At 41.1% G+C, this 27315-nt stretch overlaps 1 protein-coding gene across 1 annotated transcript; it reads right to left on the bottom strand.

The window, feature by feature from the left end:
• Gpnmb (glycoprotein nmb) lies at positions 1 to 26315 on the bottom strand. The gene is made up of 11 exons (XM_020177969.2): positions 26072 to 26315; positions 19737 to 19889; positions 18899 to 19042; positions 14776 to 14949; positions 12387 to 12545; positions 11741 to 12052; positions 9720 to 9818; positions 8407 to 8509; positions 6770 to 6978; positions 1636 to 1738; positions 1 to 1143 (listed from the first exon to the last, which is right to left on the bottom strand). The coding sequence occupies exons 1-11, from the start codon at positions 26139 to 26141 to the stop codon at positions 990 to 992; spliced, it is 1680 nt and encodes a 559-aa protein (XP_020033558.1). The 5' UTR covers positions 26142 to 26315; the 3' UTR covers positions 1 to 989.
• Between the last annotated feature and the right edge of the window lie 1000 nt (positions 26316 to 27315).

Below are 27315 nucleotides of genomic sequence, written 5' to 3'. Positions count from 1 at the left end.
TTGTCTCTTCTCACAATTTATTTTTCAGGAAGGAGCAGAGAAAGAATGTCATGTCTAACACATGGCAGATGACTGTTAGTTACAAAAGGAGATAAAATTCTCAGCGATCACATTTCCATATGATTTAAACAGCGAAACTGCTAGGGAAATCAGAGGCTTCCTTAAGAAAACCATAACATATGATTCCAAATATATGCACTAAAGTGTGCAGAAATTCAGATATATACACAAGAGTGTCAACTCTCTGAGTGCAGGGCCATGTCCCCAGCACCATAGCTGGCATACAGAAAGCACTAAATAAACGTATGTGGGATAAACAAATGAATGAATATGAATACCATTCCTTCCCTAAGCAGGGCAGAGCAGGTTGTCATCAAAACATAGTATGCACACCTATTTACTAGATTGGTATTGCTTCTGAATTTAACAGGTGTGCACATCATATGACTAGCAGGCTTGTGTCTGTTACTGTTCTGTCAGGAGCTTGTGCATGTTCAAGAAATGGAATTCAGTTATCATAGAGACTGATTTTCAGGCTAGGACCACATTTGTTTTATGTATATGGTTACACAGAAACAAGTAAGTGTCCAGTCTCCCCTTCCAGCTAACTTGCATCAGACTGTAATGAAAGCAGCTTCTCCCCCACCTCTTGGGACATGGTGTGTCTACCCTACTGATCGCCTAAGACAGTCTACATGAATCACAACAAATAGTGAAAAGAAACACTGCTATGCTGTTTTATCACTTCTCTCAAATGTCACTTAGCTAACCTCCCTAAATCATGATATAGATGTTACAAGTAATCTCTAGGAAAACAGCTAATGGTCATTCTTTCCTGCACAGCTCACACAGATGGCACTGAAGAGTGGGCTGTGGTCAGAAACAAGGTAGAGGGGGAAGGGGGTGAGGGGGGCAGGGTGGAGAAATGACCCAAACAATGTATGCACATAATAAAGAAAAAAGAAAAAAAAAGAAACAAGGCAAAAGGGTTAAAGAATTCCTGGTTGGTCCTTGAGCAATGGATCCTTCTCCTGGTTTCCTGGGAGGAACACAGCCTTGGTGTGGTTGAGAAAGGCACTCAGGCCTTTGCGTTTGTCCTCGGTCCCAGTTCTGTTTTCTATTGGTTTATAGTCCTTGTGTTTTCTGAAAATAAGATGTTGGACAGTGATTAAAATTTATTTCGACTGAAGTGAATTACTTTCTATTATTTTTTAGTGAAAGAACAGCTTCAATAAATTATACTTTTTTAAAAAATTATACTTTCTACAACCTTTTTCATGCCAGGTACAAAACAGCTAATTCCATGTAATGTAATCTATGGCTTGTAACACACTGGCATCTTATGAAAATATGACTATTTTCTCTTCATGTAAGAAATGTGCACAATCAGTACGATTTGTTAAACGTTATGTAGACACAGTTTTGTAAAGTTACTGACATCTGGTAGCACTTTTAGGGTTAAAAAAACGGCAAAATTATCAGGTCCTGGTTTGCTATTCATAATTCAATGGAAGATTGTTTTCTAATTTACAGAACACTTAAAAGAAGAAAAAGGAAGATACACATTTGTGCAGAAATATGTTTTACTTCTGACAATAGACACAGAGATTTTAAGTGTTAGAAGCAGAAACTTACTTGTACACCAAGGCAGCAATCACAGTGACAAGTATGGTCAAGCAGCCAATGGCGGCGATGACAATCAGGGCACCATTTGTCATTCCTAAAGGGGAGGCTGGGTCTTAAAACAGAATTGAGACCAGATTAGTTACCTCCTCTACTTGGAGGACATCTGTTTGCAATGCCATTAAATAAATGAGGAAGGGAGTGATCACAGAAGTTTGCCTCCCTCTGGGCTTTCAGTAATCTTTTCCAGTAAATAATACATAGTCTTTGGGTCAGCTTAGCTTCCATTTAGAGAATGAGTTAGCATGTCTGGAACATTGTGTTAGGGGTTCAGGGAGAAACGTCACGACCTGGAGACACCTGCTCAGGTCTCCATTGAGCCTGCAGCACCCAGGTACTGAGGGCTCCTGGGATCCTCTGTGCCTCTGGCCTCACCTGGATCTACCTACCTTCCTGCTGTGCTAAAAATCCTGAATGTTGCCTGTCCTACCCACTCTCTGTCAAACTTCTATGTCTTCTGCCCCAATACACTTCCCCTGGCTCATTTCAAGTCTCCTCATTCCATAGCCTTCCAGGCATTCCTGAGGGCAGTAGGCCCACCCACTGTCACCACTCTGTCTGTCTTCCTGGGCCTGGCTTGGGCTTTGTTGTCATCAATTCCATGTATTTCTTTACTACTAGACTGTGAGCCACAAGGCAGGGATTCTGTCTTCTCAGCAATGCAACCACTGTTTTTAACCCAAAGGATAACAGGTTTACTTTTCCTCAGTGTCTCCTGCCACTGGGGCAGTCCTGGACACCAGCCCTGGCCCAAGAGGCCCTCTTAGTTGTTTACCTGTGTCCTCTCCCCACTCCTCACACTAGCCATCTTCTAGCCAATCACAGCATGCTTCTAAACTGCCAGTGCCGCCACCTTGATGGGAGAATAAATCCCAGACCCTAATGGTGGCCTCCGAGGATCAAAATGGGCTGCTCATTCTTGTAATTTAGGCCTCAACTCAGAGGAGGCCCTTCACCAATAAAGTGTCATCTGGCTTTTCCTGGGCTACCAATCTAGAGAACTGACTTCTATCCTCACCTCCCTCCTCCATGCTCAGCACTCCATCCCCTGACCTGGTTTTATTTTCCTCATAATAGCACCTTGTTTTTTTATTTATTGCCTGTGTTACATTAACTAAGCAGGGGACTGTTGACCCAAGCTTGCTTAAGTATTTCAGGTTCCTACCTAACAAACCTGCAAGCTTAGATGTCAAGCACACTGAAACCTAATTTAGTAGAATATTTCACAACAAACAGCTGATTTCTAATCACCAAAACCCACTAATCGACTCTATGCCCAAATAAGGCAGCAGAAGTGGGTCAGGAGATTTCCTTCCTTGCAGGGTTTCTCCTCAGCTGTTTAAAGTTTGCTGCTCTATGGTGGAGTGCTGTGAACCTCTTTTGGCTCTTGTTGCTCAATCCAGTACTTAATTAAACTGGTTAATCTCATATGTCTAACTTTTTTCTTTTAACACTTGTCACTGCTTACAAAAGCAGGGACCATCTCTATTTAGAATTGTGTCTCGTGCATACAGTAGTGCTGGCCATGGCGCAGATGCTCAATGACTGTTTGATGAAAGTGAATAGATAAATAATGGATTTCCTTTTTATTTTTTTGGTGGTACTGAGGTTGAACTCAGGGCCTCATGTTTGCTAGGCAGGTGCTCTACCACTTGAGCTACTCTGCTAACCCCAGATTTACTTTTTTAACTCTGATCTATTTCGGAAATTCTGGCTTTGAAACTCAAGTTACCAAATTACAGTACCCGCTTGATTTTTCCTTCTAAGCTCTTTTCCTTTTTCCTTTTTTTTTAAATTAAATTGATTTTCCTGTGCTAGGGATCAAACCCAAGGCCTCATGCATGACAAGTGAGTGCTGTGCGACCAAGCTTCACCTTCAGTTCCCTTTATTTGGATTTTGAAAATGGCTTTAGGTCACACTGAGACTAGAAGTTAGGAGATAAAAACAATGTATAAATGAGTCTTCAGCAATCCCAGAATCTATGGCCAAGTGTCCCTAGAACTAGTTAATGTTGTATTAGTGTATCCTTACGAATTTACATCACTAGAAATAGGATAATAAGTAATGGAATTTGATAGGGCAGATGTTCAGTTAAGAAAACTGTACTGTACTTTTTGTTTTCTTCCCTAAAATCAGTTTGTGTTTGATGCCATTATTCAGAAGATATTTCAGAGTGTGGGTTACTATTTTGAAATTATTTTATTAAAGCATTTAAATATTTCCAAATGTTTAATATATTAAAAATGTTCATTATTCATAATTCTTAAATTCTTACTTGCTTTCTATAATTTTGTAATGACAAGAGTTCTCATCCATTAAAATCTTTCTTTGGAAAGAGCTAAGTTATGGTTTAAAGATATTCATAAAAATGTATATTCTGTTTATGTTGTACTTTTGCTTGTGTGAAAGATGTTGCTATTCTTTGAGAAATCAAAATGTTTGCCTTTAGTAGAGTATAAATGTATTAATGAAATCTACACTTCTAATAATAAAAGCATATACTTTGAAAAAAAAAAACTGGTCAGGCAGAACAGGGACAGGGGAACTCGATGGAAACTCACCAAGGACATAGAGATGAGATAAACAGGTATTTGGAGTCTGGGGAACTTAAAACGCGCTTGCCCAAGCCTTGAAACTACTGAGGCATATGAATGGTACATGAGCCACGCCCTGATAGAATGCCCGGCCAGTACGCCGGACCTCAGGGCCATCAGGAAAGGAAAGGAGGGTGTACACAGTGCCCTGTGATGCCTATGGGCTGGCACAGATAATGGACCAATAGCATGTAAACACAGCCAGCTATACTTCAACCAGGAAATAAGAATCTCTATAAAACCCCTAAACAAAGGAACCTCAGATGGTTCAGTCTTTCTGAGACACTCCTGTATGGGTGTTTCTGTTCTCCTTTCTGTTTAAATAAAACTCAACTTTTTCTCTCTACTTTAACAAAACTCTGCTCTCTTGCTCATCCTGTTGTCTATGACTTTGATTCTTTGATTGTACGAGACAGAGTTCCGGATAACCAGTACAGCACACCTGAGACCAGACCACTGCAACAACATCCAATGTGATCTCCGACTCCAAGAAAAATTAAAGGAAGGCTAAACATGTAATTCACACAGGCAATCAGCAGTTTGCCAGCACTGAGGAAGTGTAGGAGAATGAGTTTGATTCTATAGTAATTCTGAAACTCTGGGAGCTGGGCTGCCCTGGAGCAAGAACCTCAGCAGCTACTGGAGGTGATGGCATTGAAAAATCCGTGGCCACTGGATGCACAGGGTCTGGGTGCCTTGTTCTGTCCCTCCCCAGCTCTCTAGGTGGGTTCCAATCAACCTGACCCTACAGGAAGCAGTATATCCTTGCTTTTGTCCTTAAATCTGTACCTTGGATCTTGCCAAGAATAGCCTCATAACAATAACTACACTTGTGTGCTACACAATGACATTTCCATCAATGATAGACTGCATATACAATGGACCACAAGATTATAATGGAGCTGAAAAATTCCTAACACCTAGTGACATCAGAGCCATCACAGAGTCATAGTGCAATGCATTGCTCTTGTCTGTGGTGATGCTGGTGTAAGCAGACCTGTCCCCCTGTCTTTTGTGTAAGAGTAGCACATTCAATTATGTACAGCACATAGTGCTTGATAATAATGACAATGACAATGTTACTGGCTCGTGGATTTACTACACTATAGTTTTTAGAGTGTACTCCTACTTATAAAACAAACATTTAGAACAGTATGCTGCATTATGCAGGCAACAGCCTCTTGGAGTTTGTGCTTACTGCACCTCTTGACTGCATCAGGCCACATGGAGCCCACAGTGGCCTATAATCCCAGCACTTGAGAGGCCAACATGGGAGGACAGAGAGTTTGAGGCCAGAAACCAGAAAAAAAAACAACAACCCAAAAAGCAGGTCACATGGAGTGACAGCCCCGTACCACCCAGGTTTGTGTATGTACACTCTAGGATGTTCCCACAATGGTAAAGTTGCCTAACCACAAATTTCTCAGAATGTGCCCTGTCGCCTATGGGTTGCTCAGATTTGTCTTTCAAGGGGGCTAAAGCTGCCTTTTCTATGATTGATGTAAGTACACATATCTTGTAAAAGCAACTCCAAGTTCAAAGGAGCTGTAAGCGAATTAGTCATTAGACTGCTTCTGACAATACTCAAATGAAGGAGCAAAGCTAGTGCAATGTGAACACAGTTTAATCTTTCCCTTCCATTGCACCAAGTAGCCCTTCCTCAGACATGAGGAAGTCTTACAACATTGGTCATAACCAATGTTGTAAGATTTGGTTAGGGCCACAGGGTAAAGCCCTAATTTGGGACTTGGGGAGAATTAGATGCCACTACTATAAGGCAAATTTCTAAATGAAATTCCTTTGTCTACTTTGTTAACATTTTACCTCTCCGAGCATTAGAAAGGAAGCGTGATGTTTCTGGTGAGCATCTGAAGAGTAGATAGTTGGTTTGTTACTGTCTCAGTGTAATGCGTGGCAGGAAAAGAGAGGACACACAGTCAGAAGGGAGTGGGAATCCACTGGGTTTCTCCTATCTCCTGGCTGCATGTCTTTGCCCAGGTGGACTCTCATGAAACCCTGGTGGCCGCCTCTTCTTTGTTAGCGTGTCACTGGAGAACATTGCTAGTTTTTGATGTTGGGCTTTGCATTTTCCCCTCGAAATACAAATCTCTTCAAGCATGCAGCGATCATATCCCATTATTACTGGTCCATGATCACAGCTGATTTTTTTTTAATCAACAGGCTTTCCCTGGCCACTATTTGACTGAGTTTCTCTCTCATTACTGCCCTAAGTAGATTTGTGGTTGCAGTTTAATGCCAGTTTTTAAATCCTTATTAACAAGAGTTCAACAAGAGGCTGGGATGAAGCTCAGCAGTAAAGTGCTTGTATGCACAAAGCACCAGGTTCAATCCCCCGCAAGAAGAAAGAGTTCAATGAATTTTGCACTGAAGTAAAATTAAACATTGTTGGCAAAGCCCTCAATGGCTTTAATATTGAGGACACATTCACCTGCAACATGAAATGCTCATGGAACCATAAAACAAATCTCACCTTTGCCAGGGATGGAAATCAGGGTGCTCGTGAGGGCCAGACTTGCGTCATCTCTCAGGGTGAAGTTCACACAGTATGTGCCAGACCCATAGAAGGCTCTTCTCACGGTCAAAAGGCACGTCTCATCCACATCGACAGGGCTGCAGACCAGGTTCTGAGTGATCTGGCAGGTGGGGTCAGAAATGATGGTGCAGACCTCTGTGGGGATGCTGTGAGGTGGAAGAGGTGGGCAAAGACACACAGATCACGGGGATGGGGTGTGGAAGGAGAGGGATATAATGTCAACTTTAACATTCCCATAAAATTAACTTCACCTCATTCTTATTCAGGTCATATCAGGTTGAATTATTACTTGTGATTTACTCTTAATAAGCTCAGGGATGAGCTACTGTTTCCTCTACATCCCTAGGAGGGTGAGGTCCAGAGGATGGAGGCAAGGAGCTGGTAGAAACCATGTGAAGCCCAAGCCATTCCCTTGGCACTCTGGTCCCCCAAAGGCCTGAAGATGCAGATGGCTTAGGTATTGGACAAAAGTGATACTAGGGGACAGAGGAAGCCCTGCCTGGGTTCCCGTAGTGGTGTGGCAACAGCAGCAACACAGCTGTTGACGCAGGATTTGCTATGTGCAAGACACTGAGTTTAGACACATAACATGCAAGACACTGAGTTTAGATACATGACACGATCTTATTTGTTTCTCTCCATGGCCTCATCAAGAAAGCAATATTATCCCAGTATAACAGGTGACAAAACAGCTCAGGGAGGGGAAATAACTAGGCCAAAGTCACACAAACAGCTTATTCTGGTCCTCCCCATAAGCTAGAGAGCTTCTTAGTTACTCCTTTCCACCAAATAAGGCCTCATTTTAGGCTATCCTGGTCTCTTGATTACTTTATATGTTTTTAAAAAACTTATTATTTTGAGACATGAACCCCGGGCTATCCTCAAACTCATGATCCTCCTGGCTACCTAGTGCTGAGATTATAGGTGTGTGCCACCATGCCTGGTCATACATATATCTCTATTACTTAAATTACACATGTAAATTAGTGGATTTGTTTCTATATTTAGTTAACAGATTGATATATTTGGCTATAATTTATATTTAGTTTACTGAATATAGTCATGACCAAATCATAGGATATTAGATTATATTAGGAAAAGTTTTGTGAATTATAGAGAAGATTATCAGACAGCAATTCCACATTGGTTTCCTGCCCACCAGGAGGAGCCTCCGGGGGCTGAAGAGCCAACTTGAGCCAGATCTTTGGCCTGTGCCAGCTGCCAGGTGTCAGCTGTCTGCTGTGACTCACTTGCCTTATCTTTGAAATGAGGAGATACAGGATTGTTGGAAAGATTCAATATGAAAGAAATGGGAGGTGCTAAGAGTATAATAAATGTTTCATTAGTTATCATAATTACTACTAGATTTAATCAAAGGTTAGCACTGATCAACTCTGACAAAGTAAGTGTATGCTTAATAGCACCTTCTAAGGCCCTTTGTCAGTCCTCCCTCATCTGGAGTATCCAATAAATAGGGATTTCAATCAACTTGGAAGGGATGATGTGTGTCTAAGGCCTTAGTTCAGATCTGGAGTGCTCACTTGACCCATGCCGTGACGGAGACATGTACTTACGTCCCTTCGCAGGTCACAAGGAAGTCCATCAGGGAGTTGTCAGGCTGTGGCACAGGCATCAGGACATTTGATATCTTGATGATGTGAATCTCTAGTATTCCCTCTAACAAAACAACCACCATGGAAAAACATCAAAATACAATGGAAACCAAACCAAACCACTCTGCCATAGACTGAATGTCTGTGCCCACTCAATTTCATATGTTGAAATCCTAACTGAGGTTATGGCATTAGGCAGTGAGGCTTTTGGAAGGTGATAAGATCAGTGCTCTTGTGGAGAGACCCCAGAGAACCATGCATGGCTCCTTTGTATCGCTTCTGCCATGTATGGACACAGTGAGATGGCCATCTAAGCAGACAGCCCTCGCCAGACGCTAAATCAGCCAGTACCTTGATCTTGACTTCCAGCTCCCAGAACTGTGGGAAATTAATTTCTGCTGTTTATAAGTCACCTATATTAGAATACCGCCTGGCATTCTATTATAGAAGGCTGAATGGACTAAGACACACTCTTTAATAAACTAGACGGGAAAAAATGGAGATAGCCTTCTTGTCAAGTGGAAACACACCAACTCTGAGAATTTATCCTTACAGCTTGGGATGCATATCAAGGCAACATTTGCGAAGTCATACTGCACTGTTCTTCTGTCCCACCTAGATTCTTAGTTCTAGAGCCTGGGTGTGTGTTAGAAAGCATCACTCACTCTAGGCAGATATTTTAGAAAAAGGTGACCCTGGCAGATGCAGGCCAGTGTGGTCAGCTACTCTCAGGCAAAGATGACTGACCCGGGGTGCATTGCTTAGGCTTCCACCTCTGTTCCCAGATCCAGGGTGCACATGCTGGGCTTTGGTCCCTACCTGTCTTTTCTGCTATCTTCTAACAGTGTGGGGGCCTATTCATTCCCCACCTTTTACACACAAGTTGAGGGACTTAGTGAAAATTAGCTAGGGGAAGACAGTAGAAGTTGTGGGAACTTCTTAGCTTTCTTTCACCAGCATTCATTCAGAATCCCATCTTAGCCTTCCATCTTAGCCTTCCTTCACCAGCATTCATTCAGAATCCCAGACACAAAGGTGGGAGCCAAGCTCAGGCAAGTTCATTAGCAGGCAGGCTTCACAGAGGGCTCATTCTTACTAAGACATCTAAGGACAGCTAGGCCAGTAGACAGAAATCTAGAAATGAGGAGTCTGCTTGTGCATGTTACTATCATCTTGGATAAGCAGTGGGGTGTCCTTGCTTACCACATCACCCTTCCAGTCTAAAAACTGACTGGTAGATTCTGGCATCCATCCCCACAGGTCTTCAGCCTTACCCACAATTGTGATGGTGGCTTCAAAGTAACCATATCTGTTAATCTGGCAATCTTCCTCAGAAATCCCACTCAGCTCCAGGGTGTTGTCACCAGCAGGTACTGGAGTGTTTGAATAATACAAGTTTAAAATAGTTGCTAAGAATATAACAAATATACATGAGGTAGTCAAAAGTCTAAATATTTGTCTATTTGTTCTTTAGAAAAACATCAAGAATTCTATGACTATTAAATTGATGCAGAAATTTAAACTAAATGTGTAAAGATTCATACAGATGTAAGGCATTAAAACTGTTCATTTGTGTAAGTAAATATTCCCCCCTTTGATTGTGGTGGGGATGTAACTGGGGTTTGTGTCCACGCCAGGCAAGTGCTCTACTTCTGAGCTACACCATCATCCCCAAACATAACCCCATATCTTGTTTAAACACAGGGAGCAAATGAAACATTAAAGCCATATTAAAATATGTGACATGACAATCATGATGAAATAAAGCAAGCCATGACTGATGAAGTCATATTTCAATTTTGGAGACAGGCGTTCTGGGTTCCAGTTCCAGCTTCCCTTGTTTTCACTGCTTGACACCATTGGTATATCATTTAACCTGTCTTTGCCTCTATTTGCTCATCTATAAAATAGGAATAATACTTTGAACCATCCCAGGGTTGAACCATGAAATTTAAATAAAGCACTACAACCTATTTCTTTTATGGCTGCCACATACGAGGTACTTAATAAATATAGTTACTTTGGTCCAGTAATTCAGGAAAAAGTAATTCTTTCTCTACTTGTGTGAACAGAGGTGTGAGCCTTCACAGTGTTGGGATCACAGGTGTGCACCACTACACATGGCTAGACTAGTGTCTTAATTTAGATATTTTTGATTTAACAAGATCTCCTTTTATTGCTAACACTTTAACAGTTTATTATTTACAGCTAATCTGTTGGTAAAAACAGCTACAAGAAATCCAGACATCATGATGTGTTACTTCTGGGCTCAACCATGGCGCCCTCTTGTGACCAGTAAGAGGATGTCAGCCTGGAGTGATCAGATATGCAAATGGTCCAGAAGGGAAGGGTGGTGATGGCATGGGGCGGGGTGGGGAATCACATGGAAGCCAGTGTTTCCCAAAGTGGACTCTTAATTAAGAACTTCTTGGGTCTGGTGGAGTGGCTCAACTGGTAGAGTGCCTGACTAGCAAGTGTGAGGCTCTGAGTTCAAAAACCCAATACTACACACACGCACAAAAGAACTTCTTGAGGGCCCTCACAGATTATCAGTAAAGGTGTTTGATTAATTATGCCTTATATCCAGAGCAATTTTAATGGCTGGAGTCACTCTGGCAAAATATTCTCAAGTGGCATTCTTTCTTGGGCCATTTGGAAGCTGCTTTCATGGAACACTATTTTTCATGGGACACTGGGTTGGAGTTGGCAGGAAGGGAAGAGAAGGGGTATAGGAAGAAACTGCGGGAAGGGACAGAAGGAAAGTGGAGAGGGCCTGTGTATCCTCTCATAGCTACAAAAAGTGGGAGAGAAACAGAAAGAGACAGGCTGCACAAGAGAAGGCATTGTATACATAGCAAGGGCCAGAGCAAAGAGCAAAGATCTTTGTACTAATTCTACTGCAAAGTGTCTTTAAAACACATTCTTCTTTCTTTCTTGTTCTAAAGGCTTAAAATATTAATAAAGTGGTTTAAAAAATCAATAGGTGTTAAGTGGACTCATTATAAAGTCTCTACACAATTCTTTTAAATGGACTCTTATGTACTTACCTTTTTTTGTGGTGCTGGGGCTAGAACCCAGAATCTTGCAAATGTTTAGGCAACTGAGCTACAACCCCAGCACTCTAATTAGATATTTAATAATATAACCTAGGCTTGGAAGTGTAGCTCAGTAGTAGAATGCTTGCTTAGCATGTGCAAGGCCCTGGATTTAATCCCCAGTACTGAAAAAAAATATATGCATGATTTTTTTTAGTCATTAAGAAATTTACTACAAAGATCACCCAGAAAATACTTACCTAAAGAAGGAGTGGGTCTTCCAGGGGTGGGTGAAGGTGGAGGACATGGGCCAGGCACTGCAGCTTGCACAGTGAGGTTCAAGTTAAAGGTACCATTTAGCACATATGTGTGGTTCAAAGTGTGATTGTTAGAAACAAACAGCCCAGTGTTGTCCCCAAAGTTCCACTTGTAGTAAATGGCAGACTCATTTAGGAAGTGGCTCGGGTCATGAATCAGCACATCAAACACAATGGGGAGGTCTTTGAGGAAGGTTTCATCAGATGAATTTCTGTCATTCTTCTGGAACATGGATACAAATACAGGAATCTCATCTAAAAGAGAAAGAGAGAGAGAGAGAGAGACAGGGAGGGAGGAAGAAAATGGTGCACAATTACTTGGTTTTAAGTGGAGGATTGTAATGATGCTCTTAGATTAAAAATTAAAATTAGGGATAACTAGGCAATCATGCTTTCCTTCTCACATGCTATAGTTTTCCCAAGATACTCTGGAAAGCAGGTGGGATACAACATAATTAAATATATACGCTGGTTCGGGCCTGGATGAGTGGTAACCTAACCCAGAGCAGTTGGTGCTCTTTCTTGACCTGCCAATGTCAACAGAACTAAGAGGCTGCTCCTGAGTTAACCCTGAGGTCACGCCACGCACCTGTTATCACATACACATCTTTAACTTGAGCGATGGGAATGTATGCTCGGCCGTGTCTTCTATAGACAGTCACTTCCATGACTTGGGGACCAAGTGTCAGGTTGGCTGTGTTTATAGAAACTCTTGCTGAGCACCGTCCCAATTTCTGGAAATACTGACCTTTAAGAGGATGGAAATGTTTAGTTATTGGCAACAATAACTGGTCATGGGAAGTTGTTTCTGGAGGACTATCTGGAGAGATTGCTCTGAGGAGGGAGACAGGCTAGGGATATAGTGCTGCTCCAGAGGGGGAGACAGCACCCATTTCTACATAAAGCCTTACAGAACAAAGGCACAATTGTACACATGTAATTGTATACAGTTAGTTAAAGCAAAAAGAGCTGTTTAGTAGTATAATACAATATGCTCTTACTTTACAACTAAATATATAAGTTAAAATGATTTGATACCAGAAATACATGCCTTTCCCACAGAAAATTCATTTAATGTAATAGTGAGGTGTCTGGAGGAGTTAAAAACTTATTCATCCAAAAGTCACCTTTATCTTTGCAGCAATATGACTACAGCTACATTATTAAGCAGATTTTAGGAGGGGAACTGGAATCCTCTACTTTCTAATAGTATTTGTACATAAAAGTACAGCATGGGAGGAGAGAGAAATAGGTTTTGGCAGAAACAGACACATCTTTGCATCATCCCTTTTCTTTCTCCAATCCCCTCTGAAACTGGCAGGATAAAGGACTTGCTGCTCTTCAGTGCTCAGAACTTTTTAAATCTGGGCCTGTCCTGAACTATTTGGGTACTGTAAAATGGATGCTTGTGAGACAGGAGAGTGTGACATTTCTCACATAGCTAAAGAAGTGAAGTGATCTCCTGAGGGATGTGTAACTTGGAATCTCCCTTCACCTTGTGATGCAGGAGCACTTCCTCTGGAGGTTGTGGGGGAAGTGGGGTCTCTCAGGGGATTGCTTACATGTGAGGAAAATGTTAGTCCCCCACTGAGAGATGAGGGAGAATATTACTTAACTCTGAGACCTTAGTGGAACATGGGAATTCAAGGAAGTCTCACCAGAAAAACAGTAATTTCTAGATTGAAGGCTGACATTTGGATAGAATACCTGCCAAGCAAGCGTGAGGCCCTGGGTTCAACACCCAGTACTACAAAAAAAAAAAAAAAAAAAGAGCTCTGCTCTGGTTAACAGAATGTTAACTTGACTAAAGAAAAGTGCTAATAAGTGACTCCATGCAAATGTCAGAACTGTGTTGTGGAAAGTACACGTCAAGGGAATCATGTTTGGTGAGTCAGTAGCAAGGCCCTGGCAGCATTGGGAAATAGCTTTAAAGCAATTGATTGAAATAGATGGACACAATATTTGATATGTGCTGTAGTTCATTCAGTACAGGTATGTATTACTAGTGTTTTGTTTTGGTGTTAAATATGCTTATTGAAGTAAAAAGAAAGACAAAATATTTAGAAGTCTGGAAGCTGTTCAGTTGGTAGCAGTTTTCAAATACTCAGCACCAGGTGGCACCGGGTGACATATGGGGTGTGTATGTATGGTGTTGGGGTTCAAACCCAGGGCCATGCCCAAGCTAGATATGTGTTCTACCTCAGAGCCATGCACTTAGCCCTCTGGTGACATTTTAAACCAAGAATTTAGCAGCCTTGCTAACAATAACCTAAGTTTGCTCCTTCTAAAATACCCACTTCACCAATAATAAAATAAAGTGAAAATACCATTTATGGTTTTGGTTTTTTTTTTTTTTTTGCAAAAGAGAATAGATTATGTCAAAGAAGAATTGTAGTTAGATTATTTTAGTTCCACATAATAGGATATTGTACAGTCTTTAAAATAATGTACATAAGGAATTTTTAATGTATAGTCTAATGCTGAGAGTAAACAAAATATGTATATATTATGATCTTAATCAAGAAATATTAGTATTGAAAACATGTGAATGGTGATCTCTCTGGTGTTATTTTTCTGCACTTTACAAATTTCCTGCAAAAGCATACATGCCTTCAATTCTCAAAAACTCATCTGAGAGCATAAAAAATTAAAGAATGAACAAATGCCCATCCATGTGTCACTCAAATAAACATTTTTTCATATTTCTATTTTAGACCAAAAATACTGAGTAGTATTATTTTCAAAAAGGAGAGCTGAATCTATTTTCTTCTTTCTCTCATTTTAATTTGGTGCCTTGGAGATTTGGCATGGTTAGTCAGAATTTTTTTTTCCTTTCTCACTGTCCATCCAAAATAAGAATTAACACAGTAACTTGTTAAACTCTTGTTGTTATAATTTTCATTATAGGACAAGAAAAGCGAAGGTTAAAATTTTAAAGATAGGAAAAGAGAGGCTAAGACATTTTATAAAAGTCCAACCAAGTGTGTGAAAGACGTAGACAAAATTCCATCTCTTCCATCCATGGTGGTGAGGAAAAGGCTTCCCATCGGGGAACACGTTGTGCTGGCTTTGGCCAGTGCCATTTCCCCAGTCACTGTCCTCTGACCAGGATGTCCAGTTATAAACATATGGGTCAGGAGACAAACCAGAATCTAAACAAAGAGAAAAAACAAGTCACAGCTGTTATCTGGGTTCCAAAGTCTCAATGTGCATCATTCAGTTACACATTTCTTCCTCTTTTTTTCATAACCAATTAAAAAGTTGTTACAGAGTTAAAACCTAATGTTCAGAATTCATCCAATAGCATACTTACATTCAATAGCATATACTTTTCTGCATATGCATTGTATTTCAATAAAAGTCTTATATAAGGGAATTTTTTTTCAATGAAAGTCCAACCTGGAGATTTTACTTAACTATCTATTGGGCCTCCAAATTTCAACTCTATTCAACCAAATGTCAGGGTGCTTGATCTTTTCATTTGATGCACTGTATTAGTAGCTTTCCTTCCTGATTCAGCCAAGAATGCCCTAAGAATTAGAGGATTCTCCCCTGTAACCACAACACCACACTACCACATGCCAGTCAAGGTCTGTGTCCTGCACATGGCCATGCTATACTGGCCAGTGGTCTCTTCAAATGATTCAGGAAAAAAAGAATCTCTCTCTCTCCATATATATGTATATATTATAGGTTTATATTAGATATAGAGATAGAAGCAAATATAGAAAAATGTTAAAACTACTCACTTTATGTGGAAGTATTCTGGCCCTGCTTTCAACTTTTCTGCCTATTTGATATTTACCATTTTGAACAGGCCACAATCAATATCCTTCATCTGGAACAGGTCCTTCATCCTCTTTTATTTTTTCTACATCATTGATTTTTTTTGAGGAGCCTTTTAGTTTATCAATTAGTTTTTATTCCTTTTTATTTTTAAATTGTCCCAAATCTAGCCATTAGAAGTCCCTTTGAGGAACCCTCTTACACTGCTGGTGGGAATGTAAACTAGTACAACCATTCTGGAAAAAAATTTGGAGGCTATTTAAAAAGCTAAACATTGATCTACCATTTGATCCAGCAATACCACTCCTGGGGATATACCCAAAAGAATGTGACACAGGTTACTCCAGAGGCACCTGCACACCCATGTTTATTGCAGCACTATTTACAATAGCCAAGTTATAGAAACAGCCAAGATGCCCCACTACTAACGAATGAATTAAGAAAATGTGGTATCTATACACAATGGAATTTTATGCAGTCATGAAGAAGAACGAAATGTTATCATTCGCTGGTAAATGGATGGAATTGGAGAACATCATTCTGAGTGAGGTTAGCCTGGCCCGAAAGACCAAAAATCGTATGTTCTCCCTCATATGTGGACATTAGATCAAGGGCAAATGCAACAGGGGATTGGACTTTGATCACAAGATAAAAGAGAGAGCACACAAGGGAGGTCTGAGGATAGGTAAGACACCTAAAAACTTAGCTAGCATTTGTTGCCCTCAATGCAGAGAAACTAAAGCAGATATCTTAAAAGCAACTGAGGCCAATAGGAGAAAGGGACCAGGAACTAGAGAAAAGGTTAGATCAAAAAGAATTAACATAGAAGGTAACACACATGCACAGAGGGAGGGGGCGGAGTGGGTGGTAAGGGAAGGGGTGGGGGCAGGGGGGAGAAATGACCCAAACATTGTATGCACATATGAATAATAAAAAAATAAATAAATAAAAAAACTACTCCGAAGACAAAACAAAATGATAGATGCCCTAGAAGTAACCTGTGTTTTTAAAGCAAACTCCATTCTTACATGGAAGAACTATTTTGTACATTCTTATTTACTTACTCATTAATTAATTAATTAATTAATTTTTTGAGAAAGGGTCTCACTATGTAGCCCAGGCCGGCCTCAAATCAACGATCTTTCTGCCTCAGCATTTCATGTGCTGGGATTACAGGTGAGTGCCACCACACCCAGCTTAACATTCTTTAAATTATAAGCTCTGGCTTATTTTTACTCCTAGAATTTATCAAGCTCTATATCATTTTAATATTAGCGTTTAAGTTATTCTAGCTTTCCAAACTGTTCTGTGAGATTCAGAAAAATGTCTATGTTCGGATGCATATGCTATATGAAATGAGAAGTTACTGTATTATAAATATATACAACACGTCTCAAACATGATCTCAGAGTTGTCATTTCAATGGTAATTAAAAACATACTAATGAAGGAAAAAAAAAAAGTCCCTTTGAACTGGTTCCTGCGTCCTACTGCCACAATCCTATTAGTATTTGAGCTCTTCCTTGTTTTCTGCCACAGTAATGTCTCAGGCTCACTGTGGACCTGGAATTAGTCATTTCTTCAGAGATCCCCAGTTCCTTTATAGTGATAGGTGCTTTATAAAAAGTTTCATAAGCTAGGTACTAGTGGCTCACGCCTATAATCCTAGCTACCCAGGAGGCAGAGATCAGGAGGATCACGGTTCAAGGTCAGCCTGGGCAAACAGTTTGAGGGACCCTATCTTGAAAATAACCAACACAAAAAAAGGTTGGCAAAAAAAGTTTCATAAGAAGGATTATTTCATATACAAGTACTCAGAAGACTAGATTGTCATTTGAGAATGTCACAAGAATCAGTTTCTTTATTTTTTGGAGACAGGGTCTTTTTTATTTGTGTTTGGTGGGACTAGGGTTTAAACTCAGGGCTTCACACTTGCAAAGCAGGTTCTCTACCTCTTGAGCCAAACTTATAATCTATTTTGCTCTGACTATTTTGAAGCTGAACTGTTTGCCCAGGCTGGCCTCATACTGTGATCCTCTGGATCTCAGCCTCTTAAGTAGCTAGGATTACAGGTGAGAGCCCGTGGTGACTGGTGAGACAGGGTCTTGCTATGTAGCACAGGCTGGCCTGGAACTGTCAATCTTCCTGCCTCAGCCTCCTGAGTGCTGGGATTACAGTCAGGAGCACACCCAGCAGGAATCAGTTTTTTTTTTTTTTTTAAACGAAGAAAGAAAAAAAAAAGCTACAAAATATCAAATACTTAACATTTGTTAACTATTAATCCCTTTCTGTACAGAATTTAATGTTTTCCTCATAGGGAGATAAAAATTAACAAGGAATGAACACATCAACAGTTTAATGAAAGTTCTAAACAATAAAATCAGATTGTATCTGAGTTGAATAGTTATGGCTTGAAGAATCTTAGTAAATAGTTGATTTTTTGAGACTATACAATTCTGACATGATAATTTTCCTTGATGTATTTATGCTATTTAATATGTACAAAGAATTTATCTGTTTAAGAGCAAACCAAAGCCAAAATAGACACATTTTAGCATTTGTGCTACACACACATTTATATAATACTGGTGGGCAGAAATTAAACTGATCAGCAAACATTTTTAAATGGGCTCTTTTTTTGAGTGACCAAAAAAATCGCAAGTAATAAAATCAAAATCTGAGAATCAGGCTGACTTTGGCAGCACATATACTGAAATTTGAATGGTACAGAGAAGAATAGATGGTCCCTGTGCAAGGATGTGCAAATTCATGGCATTCCGTAATTGAAAACAATCTGAGAATCACTAACTAAACTGGACACTAAGGAAAAACTAAGTGTGACAATGTAGTTTTTAGTGAGAGTTTTAGCTGGGAGGTAAAGATTAAGGGGATTAAGGTTTGGAGCCAGCTCAGGAAAAAGTTAGTGAGACTCCCATCTCAACCAACAAGTTGGCATGGTGGTGCATACTTGTCCCAGTTACATAAGTAGAAGGATCTCGGTCCCTAGATTGGCACCAGGCAAAACCACAAGATCCTATATGAAAAATAATCGAAGTAAAAAAAAGGACTAGGACCTGGGGGCATGGCTCAAGTTGTATAGCACCTGCTTAGCAAGCACAAGACCCTGAACTCAAACCTCAGTACCACCAAAAAGAAAGAAAGAGAGAGAAAGAAAAAAGAGGGCTACAAGTAGGTTTGGCTGATGTTGATGCTGATGAAGGGGCTAGGTCGTACCACACCCTCACCCTCTCTGTCATCCTACTTGAGAAAGAGGGTGGGTCTCCAGTAGTAGGAGAGTTACTTACTGCCTCCTTACCATTTCTGCAGTTCTTCTCATAGACTATGTTGCCATCTGCATCCTCCTTCTGGCATCTGGGGAACACCAGGTTCACCACAAATGTGACATTTGAGCCCACCAGTGCTGGGGAATCACTGGTCAAAACTGCCTGCACACAGCCTCCTAGGACAACAAAGAGTGGGGGTCACTGGCCCAGCATCTCTTTCCTTTTACGCACAAATAAACATTTGAGGTAACATCTGTTAATAAGGACCAAAGAATGCCTATGCCTCTTTCTGGTTCATTAAATTTATTTTCTGGATGCTAACATTAGCTTTCAGAGTATGACATTCTAGAAGATGAACAAAAAAGATAAATGATACTAGTTAAAGGATCCTCTAACTATAGAAAGAACATTTGCTTAAGATAATAAAAGTCAGTTCAATTGGACTGAGGAGACAAATGTTAAAGATGTATTTTGAAATCTCAAAGCCCATTGGCTAAAGGACTTAGGCTCTTATCTGAATGCACAGATAATTTCTGATAAAGCACACCTTTGAGATGATCAAAAACTTCCTCAGAGTCGCAGGTCTTTGGAAGACAGCCATTCCCGTGTTAGTTAAGTAGCTGGTTCTCTAAAATATTCCAAGGGCTATACACTTGAAAATTTCTAAGATTAGTCATTATTTTTTGGCTGAGACAGTGAAAATATTGGGGTAAGGGATAGATTACCAAATCCAGGTTCCCCTAGCCTGCCAACAAGGGTGCTGTCACTCACCAAGTCAACATGAGCATGTCATGGTCTAAAAGGCTGTACAAGTCACAAGACTTCCTGAAGCAGGAAGCCACAGTTGCTCAGGTGGATCTTTTCACTCACCTTTCCAGGAGTTTTTCCACCTGGCATCTCCCCTCGTCCACACGGGATACAGTCTTTCGTTCCAGTCATTCTCATCAGAAGACCAGCCATTCAATTGGCTGTGCTCCCTCCTATAAGCAGGATGCCTTTCACTGCCCAGCACATCGTGAAAGCCTATGTCAGCATTTGAAAAAAAAAATTATTTCCTCTATTCCATTTCTCATTTAGTATTTATGTAACAATGATTAAGGAAACTTTTCATTTCAGACTGTTGGAATGCACATACACAATGCATCAAGTAAATAAAAAGTGTTTAAAAATAAGTCTTGAAAACAGCATTTGGACCCTATCCTTGTATGTACTTTGAAAGAATACAATTTTCTTTTTTTAAGTTTTGGCAGGTATTTATTTTAGTGTAACATAATAAAGTAGGGGGAAGTAGGGGAGGGAGAAGGAAAAACAGCTCCTGCTCCCCATGCAGGAAATGGGAGAGAAGACTCCAAGAATACAATTTTTTTTTGAAAGGCAGTATATCTTCTTGGCTTCCCAATGCATGGCTTCTGAATGTTTGGATTCCATTCAAGATCATCAGGCAAACTCTGATGCCAATGTTCTCAGATCCGTTTTCGATCTTTTCTCAGCCTGAACTAATCTTTTGTTTAAGAAATGCCAGGCTCAGGAATGCTTCCAGGATTACAAGAGACACATAGCAGGACATATAGGGACAGGTCCCACTGTGAAATGACTTTTTTTTTATAGCCCAGAATAGGTCTGTCTTGGTGTATGTTCCATATGAACTTATGTAGTCTATATTTGTTGGGTACAGTATTTTTTTAAAAAGTCATTTGGACTGGGGTTGCAATTTATGTCAACTTAGTTGGTATTGTTTTTCAAATTTTTTATGTTCCTATTTTGCTTTTCTGACTACTTGTTATTTATTTATTTTTTCTTTTTCTCTTTTCTTCCTACTTGCTATTTCAATTACTGAGAATGAAACATTGAGATCTTTACCTATAATTATGTATTTGCCAATTTTCTTATTTCTTCTTTCAGTTCTGTCAGTTTTTGCTTTATGTATTTTGGAGCTCTATTGTTAGGTGTATATGCATCTAGGATTGTTAAGTCTTCTTGATGAATTAACCCTTTTCTCACTAGGAATCAACCCTCTTTAATACAAGTAATATTCCTTATTCTGAAGAATACTTTGATATTAATTCAAAGTGTTTAACTGATCTGTCTTTTTTATGTTTAACCTGTATGCATTTTTATATTAGTAGTGGGTTCTTATAGACAGCACATGGTTGTGGTGTAAATCTGATCACCCCTACATTTCATTTGAAGTGTTTAGATTGTTTACAAATAGTGTAGCTACAGAAATTGTGAGATTTATTGTTATTTGATTTCTATTTGTCCTGTCTATCCTTTTTTCTTCTTTTACTATATTTTTTGGTATTATATTTGGATTCCATTTGATCTCAACTGATTTATTAGCTATACCACTTTGTTTTGTTTTGAGTGGTTGCTCTAGATCTTATAATATTATAATTAATTTAAAATTCTTTAAAATCTTGAATTGGTGGTTGCTTTTTGTCTTGCCTAACCACTCTGATGGTCATGTGGTTTCTACTTTCTTTGAAGACTATAGCAGATTGGTTGACTGCTTATTCAGCAGCCACTTCATACCCACACTCCTCCTTTTCTCCCTAGCTAGCGGAGCCTCTTACTATAACTGAAGAACATCTCAGACGCTCACTTTTCCAGTCGTTTTTGCAGTTTGAGCAGGAGATGATTAAATCCTGCCCTCCAGGAAGACTCCTGGAGCTTCTGGGAAAGGTTCTCCTCCTTCGTAAAAAGAGATATGTAAGAACAAAGTCCATCTCTTTTCTTTTCAGAACTAATTTTGGAGATGGCAGTTTAGTGATATGATGCTTGGAGCCTTGACAGCCACATTTAACTATAAGGACAGAAATCTGAGGAAAGAGTCAACACATCAAGAGTGTCAGAGCGCAAAGCTGACAAGAAACAAAGAGTCCTGGGTGGCACTGTTGAGCAGTTGCTCCAGCCTGCTCACCTCTGTAATGACTGCATGAGATAATAAGCATCTTACTCAACCTCTTCTGTTACTCACAGTCCAAGACTTAACTGTATACACCCTCAGCCAGCTCCCAACCATACACTGTCTTAAATTTATATGGTCCTGTGTCTTAGCCTGGCCACAAACTCTTAAGAGTTCAGAAACTCTGTCTTCTTCTCTTAGAGCCTGGTAAAGGCCTACCATGAGGTGTTGTATTTAGTGGGTACTCAGAGAAACCACATTGAATGCATGCCACTAACCTCTTTCTTCTACTTCTCTTCTCTGGTGGGAGGAGGGGATAGCATGTTGTTCCTTCCTTTTCAGTGAGGCAGATGGAAAAGGAAAGAACACTGAACTAGAAGTCATGGGCCTGGGCTCTAGCCTTGGTCTGCTACTACACGGGCTATCTGACCTCAGGCCACGTGTTTCCTCTGGGCCTTCACATTAGACAAAAGTCAAATATCCTGTGATTCTGTGAAAGCATCCCTATTTGGAAATAGAACTAAGTGAGGACAGTAAATTCATGTTTATCGGTATACGTTTCTAAGTGGAAGTTCACTGTGAATGGAGTCATATGGAAAGAACTAAGATTCTTTCATTTGAACCTGTTCACTTTAGGAGGGAAGAAACACAGGTCTAGAGAGTGGTATGAGTCACATGCAGTCATCTTTATTCCGGTGGAAATGAAGATTTACATCTTTTCATTTCCAGAGCTAGTTCTTTCTGTTGTTCCAGAGTCCTAGGTCATGAGAGAAAGTCAGTGTTTCCAGAAATGTAATCAAAGTCCAGATTTCTCTCTTCTGATTTTAAATTTCAGAAGTCAAGGAAAACTACAATCTTAAAAGAACAGTGACAAGAGATAGAAAGAAATAGACCTGTACAAGTCTGCCTGACAAGACAGACTTTTAAACAAACGTTATTATTGAAAATAATAAATATAGATGACATCTTTAGAATTTAGGGGTAGAATCTAAGAATCTGTAGACTTGACACCAAAAGCATAATCCATAAGAGGAAAAACTGACATATTGGACCTTAATAAAATAAAAATCTTTGCTCTGTGAAACTGTATGAGGAAAGGATGGAAGAGAGCTACAGAGGAGGGGAAATTATTTGTTCACTACATTTCTAATAGAGGACTGGTATCCAAAATTTCTGAAGAATTTTCGGGCAGCAAGGTTTTGTTTGTTTTTGGTGTTGGGGTTTGAACTCAGAGCCTTGTACTTACTAGGCAGGTGCTCTACCACTTGAGCCATGCCACCAGCCCAAGGATTTTCAAAACTCATCATTAAAAAACAGGTAAAAGACATGAACAGATATATCAACAAAGAGAATTATAGGTGGCAAATAAACCTGTGAGTAGACATTCAACCTCATTATCCAGTAGGGAAATACCCACTAAAGTCACAATGAAGTCTCCTTATAGACCATCATTATGACCAAAATACAATGCAGTGATAGCACCTGATGCAGGTGAAGATGCAGAGAAACTGGATCTCTCATACACTGCTGTGGGAATATAAAACAGTATCTGAATTTTTGTAAATGTCGAAATGTACCCCTGGTACAAAAATAATATGATAAATAAAAATTATACTATGGTAGATTATTGTAAAACTTAACATGCAATGACCATACAACCAATTGTATTCTCTAGTTGTACTAGTAATGCTATGTGGAATGCATCCCAGGAAAATGGAATTTATGTTCACACAAAAATCTGTACAGAAGCTGGGCACCCGTAGTTCATGCCTACAACCCTAGCTACTTGGGAGGCTGAGATCAGAAGGACTGAGGTTGGAGGACAGCCTGGGCAAAAAGTCTACAAGCCACCATCTTTAAAATAACCAGAGGTATGGCTCAAGTGGTAGAAGTCCTGAGTTCAAACCCCAGTCCCCCACACAAAAAATGTGCATATGAATATTCATGGAAACTTGACCCATCATAGCCCTAACTGGAACTACTCAGATGTTCTTCAATGGGTGAAACATACAGTGGTACATCCTGACAATGGAATACTACTCAGCAATAAAACGGAACAAACTGTTGATTGAACAATTTCAATAAATCTCTGGAAATTATGTTGAGGCTTTTTTTTTAAAGCCACTACCTAAAGGTTATATACTGTATGATTCCATTTGTGTAGCATTCTAGAAATAACAAAATTATAAAGATGGAGAACAGATTTATGATCACCGGGAGCTGGGGAGGGGGAAGGAAGGTAGATAAAGGAGTCACATCCTTTAGGCAGAAGATCCTTGTGATGAAACCGCTCTGTATTTTGACTGTTTCCACATCAATATGTTGGTTGTGCGCTATGCTACCACTGCAGCAAGCTGGGACGTCTTTTGTATTATTTCTTATAATTTCATTATAAAAAACTCAGTTCTACCAAAGCTGAATTAAAAAATAAAATATGCACAAGAGCAAGCAGACTTTAAAAGGAAAAAAGAAGTGTGTATGTGTGTGTGTGGGGGGGTGAGTTAGAGGACAGACGTGAAGGTAGATAAAGTTGTCACATCCATCACAGCTGAGGCTTCCCCTCTACACCTGGGACTCCCTGCTCTGCCCAGCAGCAGAGACCAGGTGGCTGGGCTGCTTCTGTTCACTTGCCTGCACTTTCTCCTGTCTTCTTGTCACCAGGGCTAGCCCTGCAGAGTGGCGGGCATCTCTAGGTGTTTGATACACTGCGAAGTCCTACCTGCCCTAGATCAACTCAGTGACAGCGGATTAGGGCTGGGCTGATCAGCGTCACTGAGTAGAGCCAGGGGTCGTGGTGACAGAACCGGGCCCAGGCGCAGAGACACAGGACCCTGCCAGCCCTTCATCTCTCGGGACTACGGACTCACATTCTGTCCGCTGTCTCCTAAGAACAATTTCCATGCGTTACTCTCCCCACCCAGTCCCTTTTGCGATCTGATCTCCCAAGAACTCCATCACTCCATTTTGCAAATGAGGAAAAGAAAATTGAAGGAAGCCAAGCCGCTCGCGGCCCAGCCGGGCCCCGGCCCCCAGGCTGGCAAGGAACTTAAGTGTGTTCTCCAAACCGTGGCAGGAAGGACAGTGGGGCAGATGGCAGGCTTCCTCTTCTGCCTCCAGCTGTGTGACTTGGGGCGACTTCCTTGCCTTCTCTGTGTCGGGTTTCCTAGTCATGGGCGCTTTGCCCATGAGTTTAACACCGACTCAGGAGGTCAGCTGCACCTGGGCCCCGCCGGCCAGGCGCTGTCCCCGGTCAAAAATGTGCGGCCCTCCCCCCACCCCCACCCCCCGCAGTCACAGAGGCAAGGGGCGGTGGGTCTCCCTCTCTCTCCTCTTTCCGGCGCCCAGGGTCCGGCGCCTCCCCTTCTTCCCGCCCCAGATCCGGGTGAGGACGGCAGGTTCCTCACCTATTCGGGGAGAGGATCACTGCCGCACAAAGGTGGCAGTGGAAACCAAAGCAGTCAGCATAGAGAGCGACCACATATTCGGGGACCAGGCCCGTGCTGGTCCCGGACCACGGTGGGGCTGTCTGGCGGAATCAACACCTCTAGAATGTCACTAGTCTGTTGAAGTGGGGTACAGTGGACCTTCTGGCTGATGCATGGTTTGTTTCCATGCCCCTGCACAAGGGGGACAGACTGGAGGAGAGTGACAGCAGAGCCCTGGCTGGGACAAGGGAGCCTGCTTGGGCTCAATCCTTCCAGCCAGGGCTGGAAGGGCAGAGGAGCTGTTACTAAGGATGCCCTGACTCCCAGGCCCAAGGATGCTCCTGTCATTTTTAACCAAGGGTGTCTCTAAGGCGGAGCCAGTGTGGAGAAGAGCCAGGAGCTCCCTTCTCAGTGACCTTGTGGTAGTGCAGCAGGCTGCAAAAGGTCTGTGGGGACAGGTCTGCAGGGTGAGCAATTGCTTCTGGGGTGGAGGCTGAAGGAGCCTCCAGGTATCCAGATTTGGAAGCTGGTTTCATCTGAGCTCTCAGTCGGACAGAACCCAGACAAGCTTAGCTGAGAGAGTTGCTTTACTCTTGGGACAGGGACTGTCCTCTCTCCTCTACTACTCTCTGTCAAGAGGGCAAGTGCAGTGGAAAAAGAGCTCCTGGTGCTGCACGGTGTTTACTTTCCAGGAGCCCCAAGCAGAGCATGGAATTGAAGGCATTTTGCAATAATTTGAGCATGCTCACTGTTTGCAGAACTGGGCAAGGCCCTACATGTTTCTCTGCTTAGCTCAGAGGACACCATTACCCACCACTTTGGCCAACAGCCAGAGAGCTGGCTAAACGTAGAAGCAGAGAAACAGAGAAACTCACGTTTGGCTGAGTCAAGTGGCAGTCTTGCAGCCAGCAGCAGACATCCCAGGACCCAATAGAGACATTCCATGTTGAGTTGTCGCAGGCCGGGCAATCAGGGCTTCACTTTTAACTCCTCTGGCCCCATACACCAAGAGCAAGTGCTCTTCTGGGCTCTTCTGCGCCACGCTCTTGATTTTAATGAAATACAGGACCTCAGGGCGGATCATGTGATGGTATTAAGCAGCATTGCCTGATCTGTTCTCTTGAATTCAACCTCTAAACTGCTCATGTGCTGATGACTCACTCACCCTTGGCATCTGTGTATTAACTTGTCATATGCACACTGTTTTGATTTTGTGATTCCACATTTACTAGTTTTGAGGGAACTTCTTATCCTATGATCCTATTTTAATACTTTTCACCAAATAAAGTTTTCGTTCTCTAACTTCATTGAGGATGAATGCACTGTGGTTCCTCCACTGCCCACTCCCCAGCTCCTGCAGCTGGTGCATGTTCTAGAATTTAGATGACCAGCTCCTCCGTGCTAGCGAACACTGTGCATTCCCTTCCTACGACAGGAGGCAGATGTGGCTGTGTCTCTCCAGCCATTTGAAATACTGCTATGATCTCTGGATAAAAACACACATGTGGTGCCTGAACACATGAGCAGTCAACAGCTGCCCAGGCTTCCAGGAGCTGAGAAATTTACTCAAAAGCACATTTAGGGTATCTGTGCAATTGCATAAAATCCTCAGAGCAACTCCCAGCATAATTTTTGGTAACTGCTGTCAGAACAGTTGTGTGTTATATCATTCAGGCTCACTTGTGTAAAATACACTACATATTTCTTTCATTTTAAAGTAAGCTGGTGTTAAATGCAAAAACAAGCTTGTCTGGAATATAGATTTTATATAGCCAAATCATTTCTGGTTTTTATGTATGGAAAATGGGGCAACATGAACACTGCATGTGGTCTTTCTTTCCGGCACATCCACAGGACTGTTTTCAGGCATTAGAAGAAGGAACATATTGTTTATGTTTCAGTTATATTTATAGGGAACAGAAATAAATAGTCTGTGAACTGAACTCCTAGAGCAGAATTGGCCACCTTCCTACTCTCAGGCCACAGCTCTTTAGAGCTCTTTTTACAGCAGATAGGAAGGGAAAAATGAAGTTGGGAACACATTCATGGTGGAAGCAAGTTTTCAAATACAGATTATGAATGAAAATGGAATCATTTATTGGTTTTATCTAATGTAAAT

The sequence above is a fragment of the Castor canadensis genome, chromosome 2 (assembly GCF_047511655.1).
Source record: "Castor canadensis chromosome 2, mCasCan1.hap1v2, whole genome shotgun sequence".
Classification (NCBI taxonomy): domain Eukaryota; kingdom Metazoa; phylum Chordata; class Mammalia; order Rodentia; family Castoridae; genus Castor; species Castor canadensis.
The sequence above is the reverse complement of the archived record's forward strand: the minus strand, read 5'-3'. Positions and strand labels throughout refer to the sequence as shown.

Excerpts from the sequence above, each read along its gene's own strand:
- Gpnmb (XM_020177969.2), bottom strand. The coding sequence starts at position 26,141 with ATGGAATGTCTCTATTGGGTCCTGGGATGTCTGCTGCTGGCTGCAAGA. Across the intron at positions 19,890-26,071 it reads GCCACTTGACTCAGCCAAAC|GCTTTCACGATGTGCTGGGC; the intron begins GTGAGTTTCTCT and ends ATGCTGACATAG. Across the intron at positions 12,546-14,775 it reads CTACGTCTTTCACACACTTG|GTCAGTATTTCCAGAAATTG; the intron begins GTTGGACTTTTA and ends ATCCTCTTAAAG.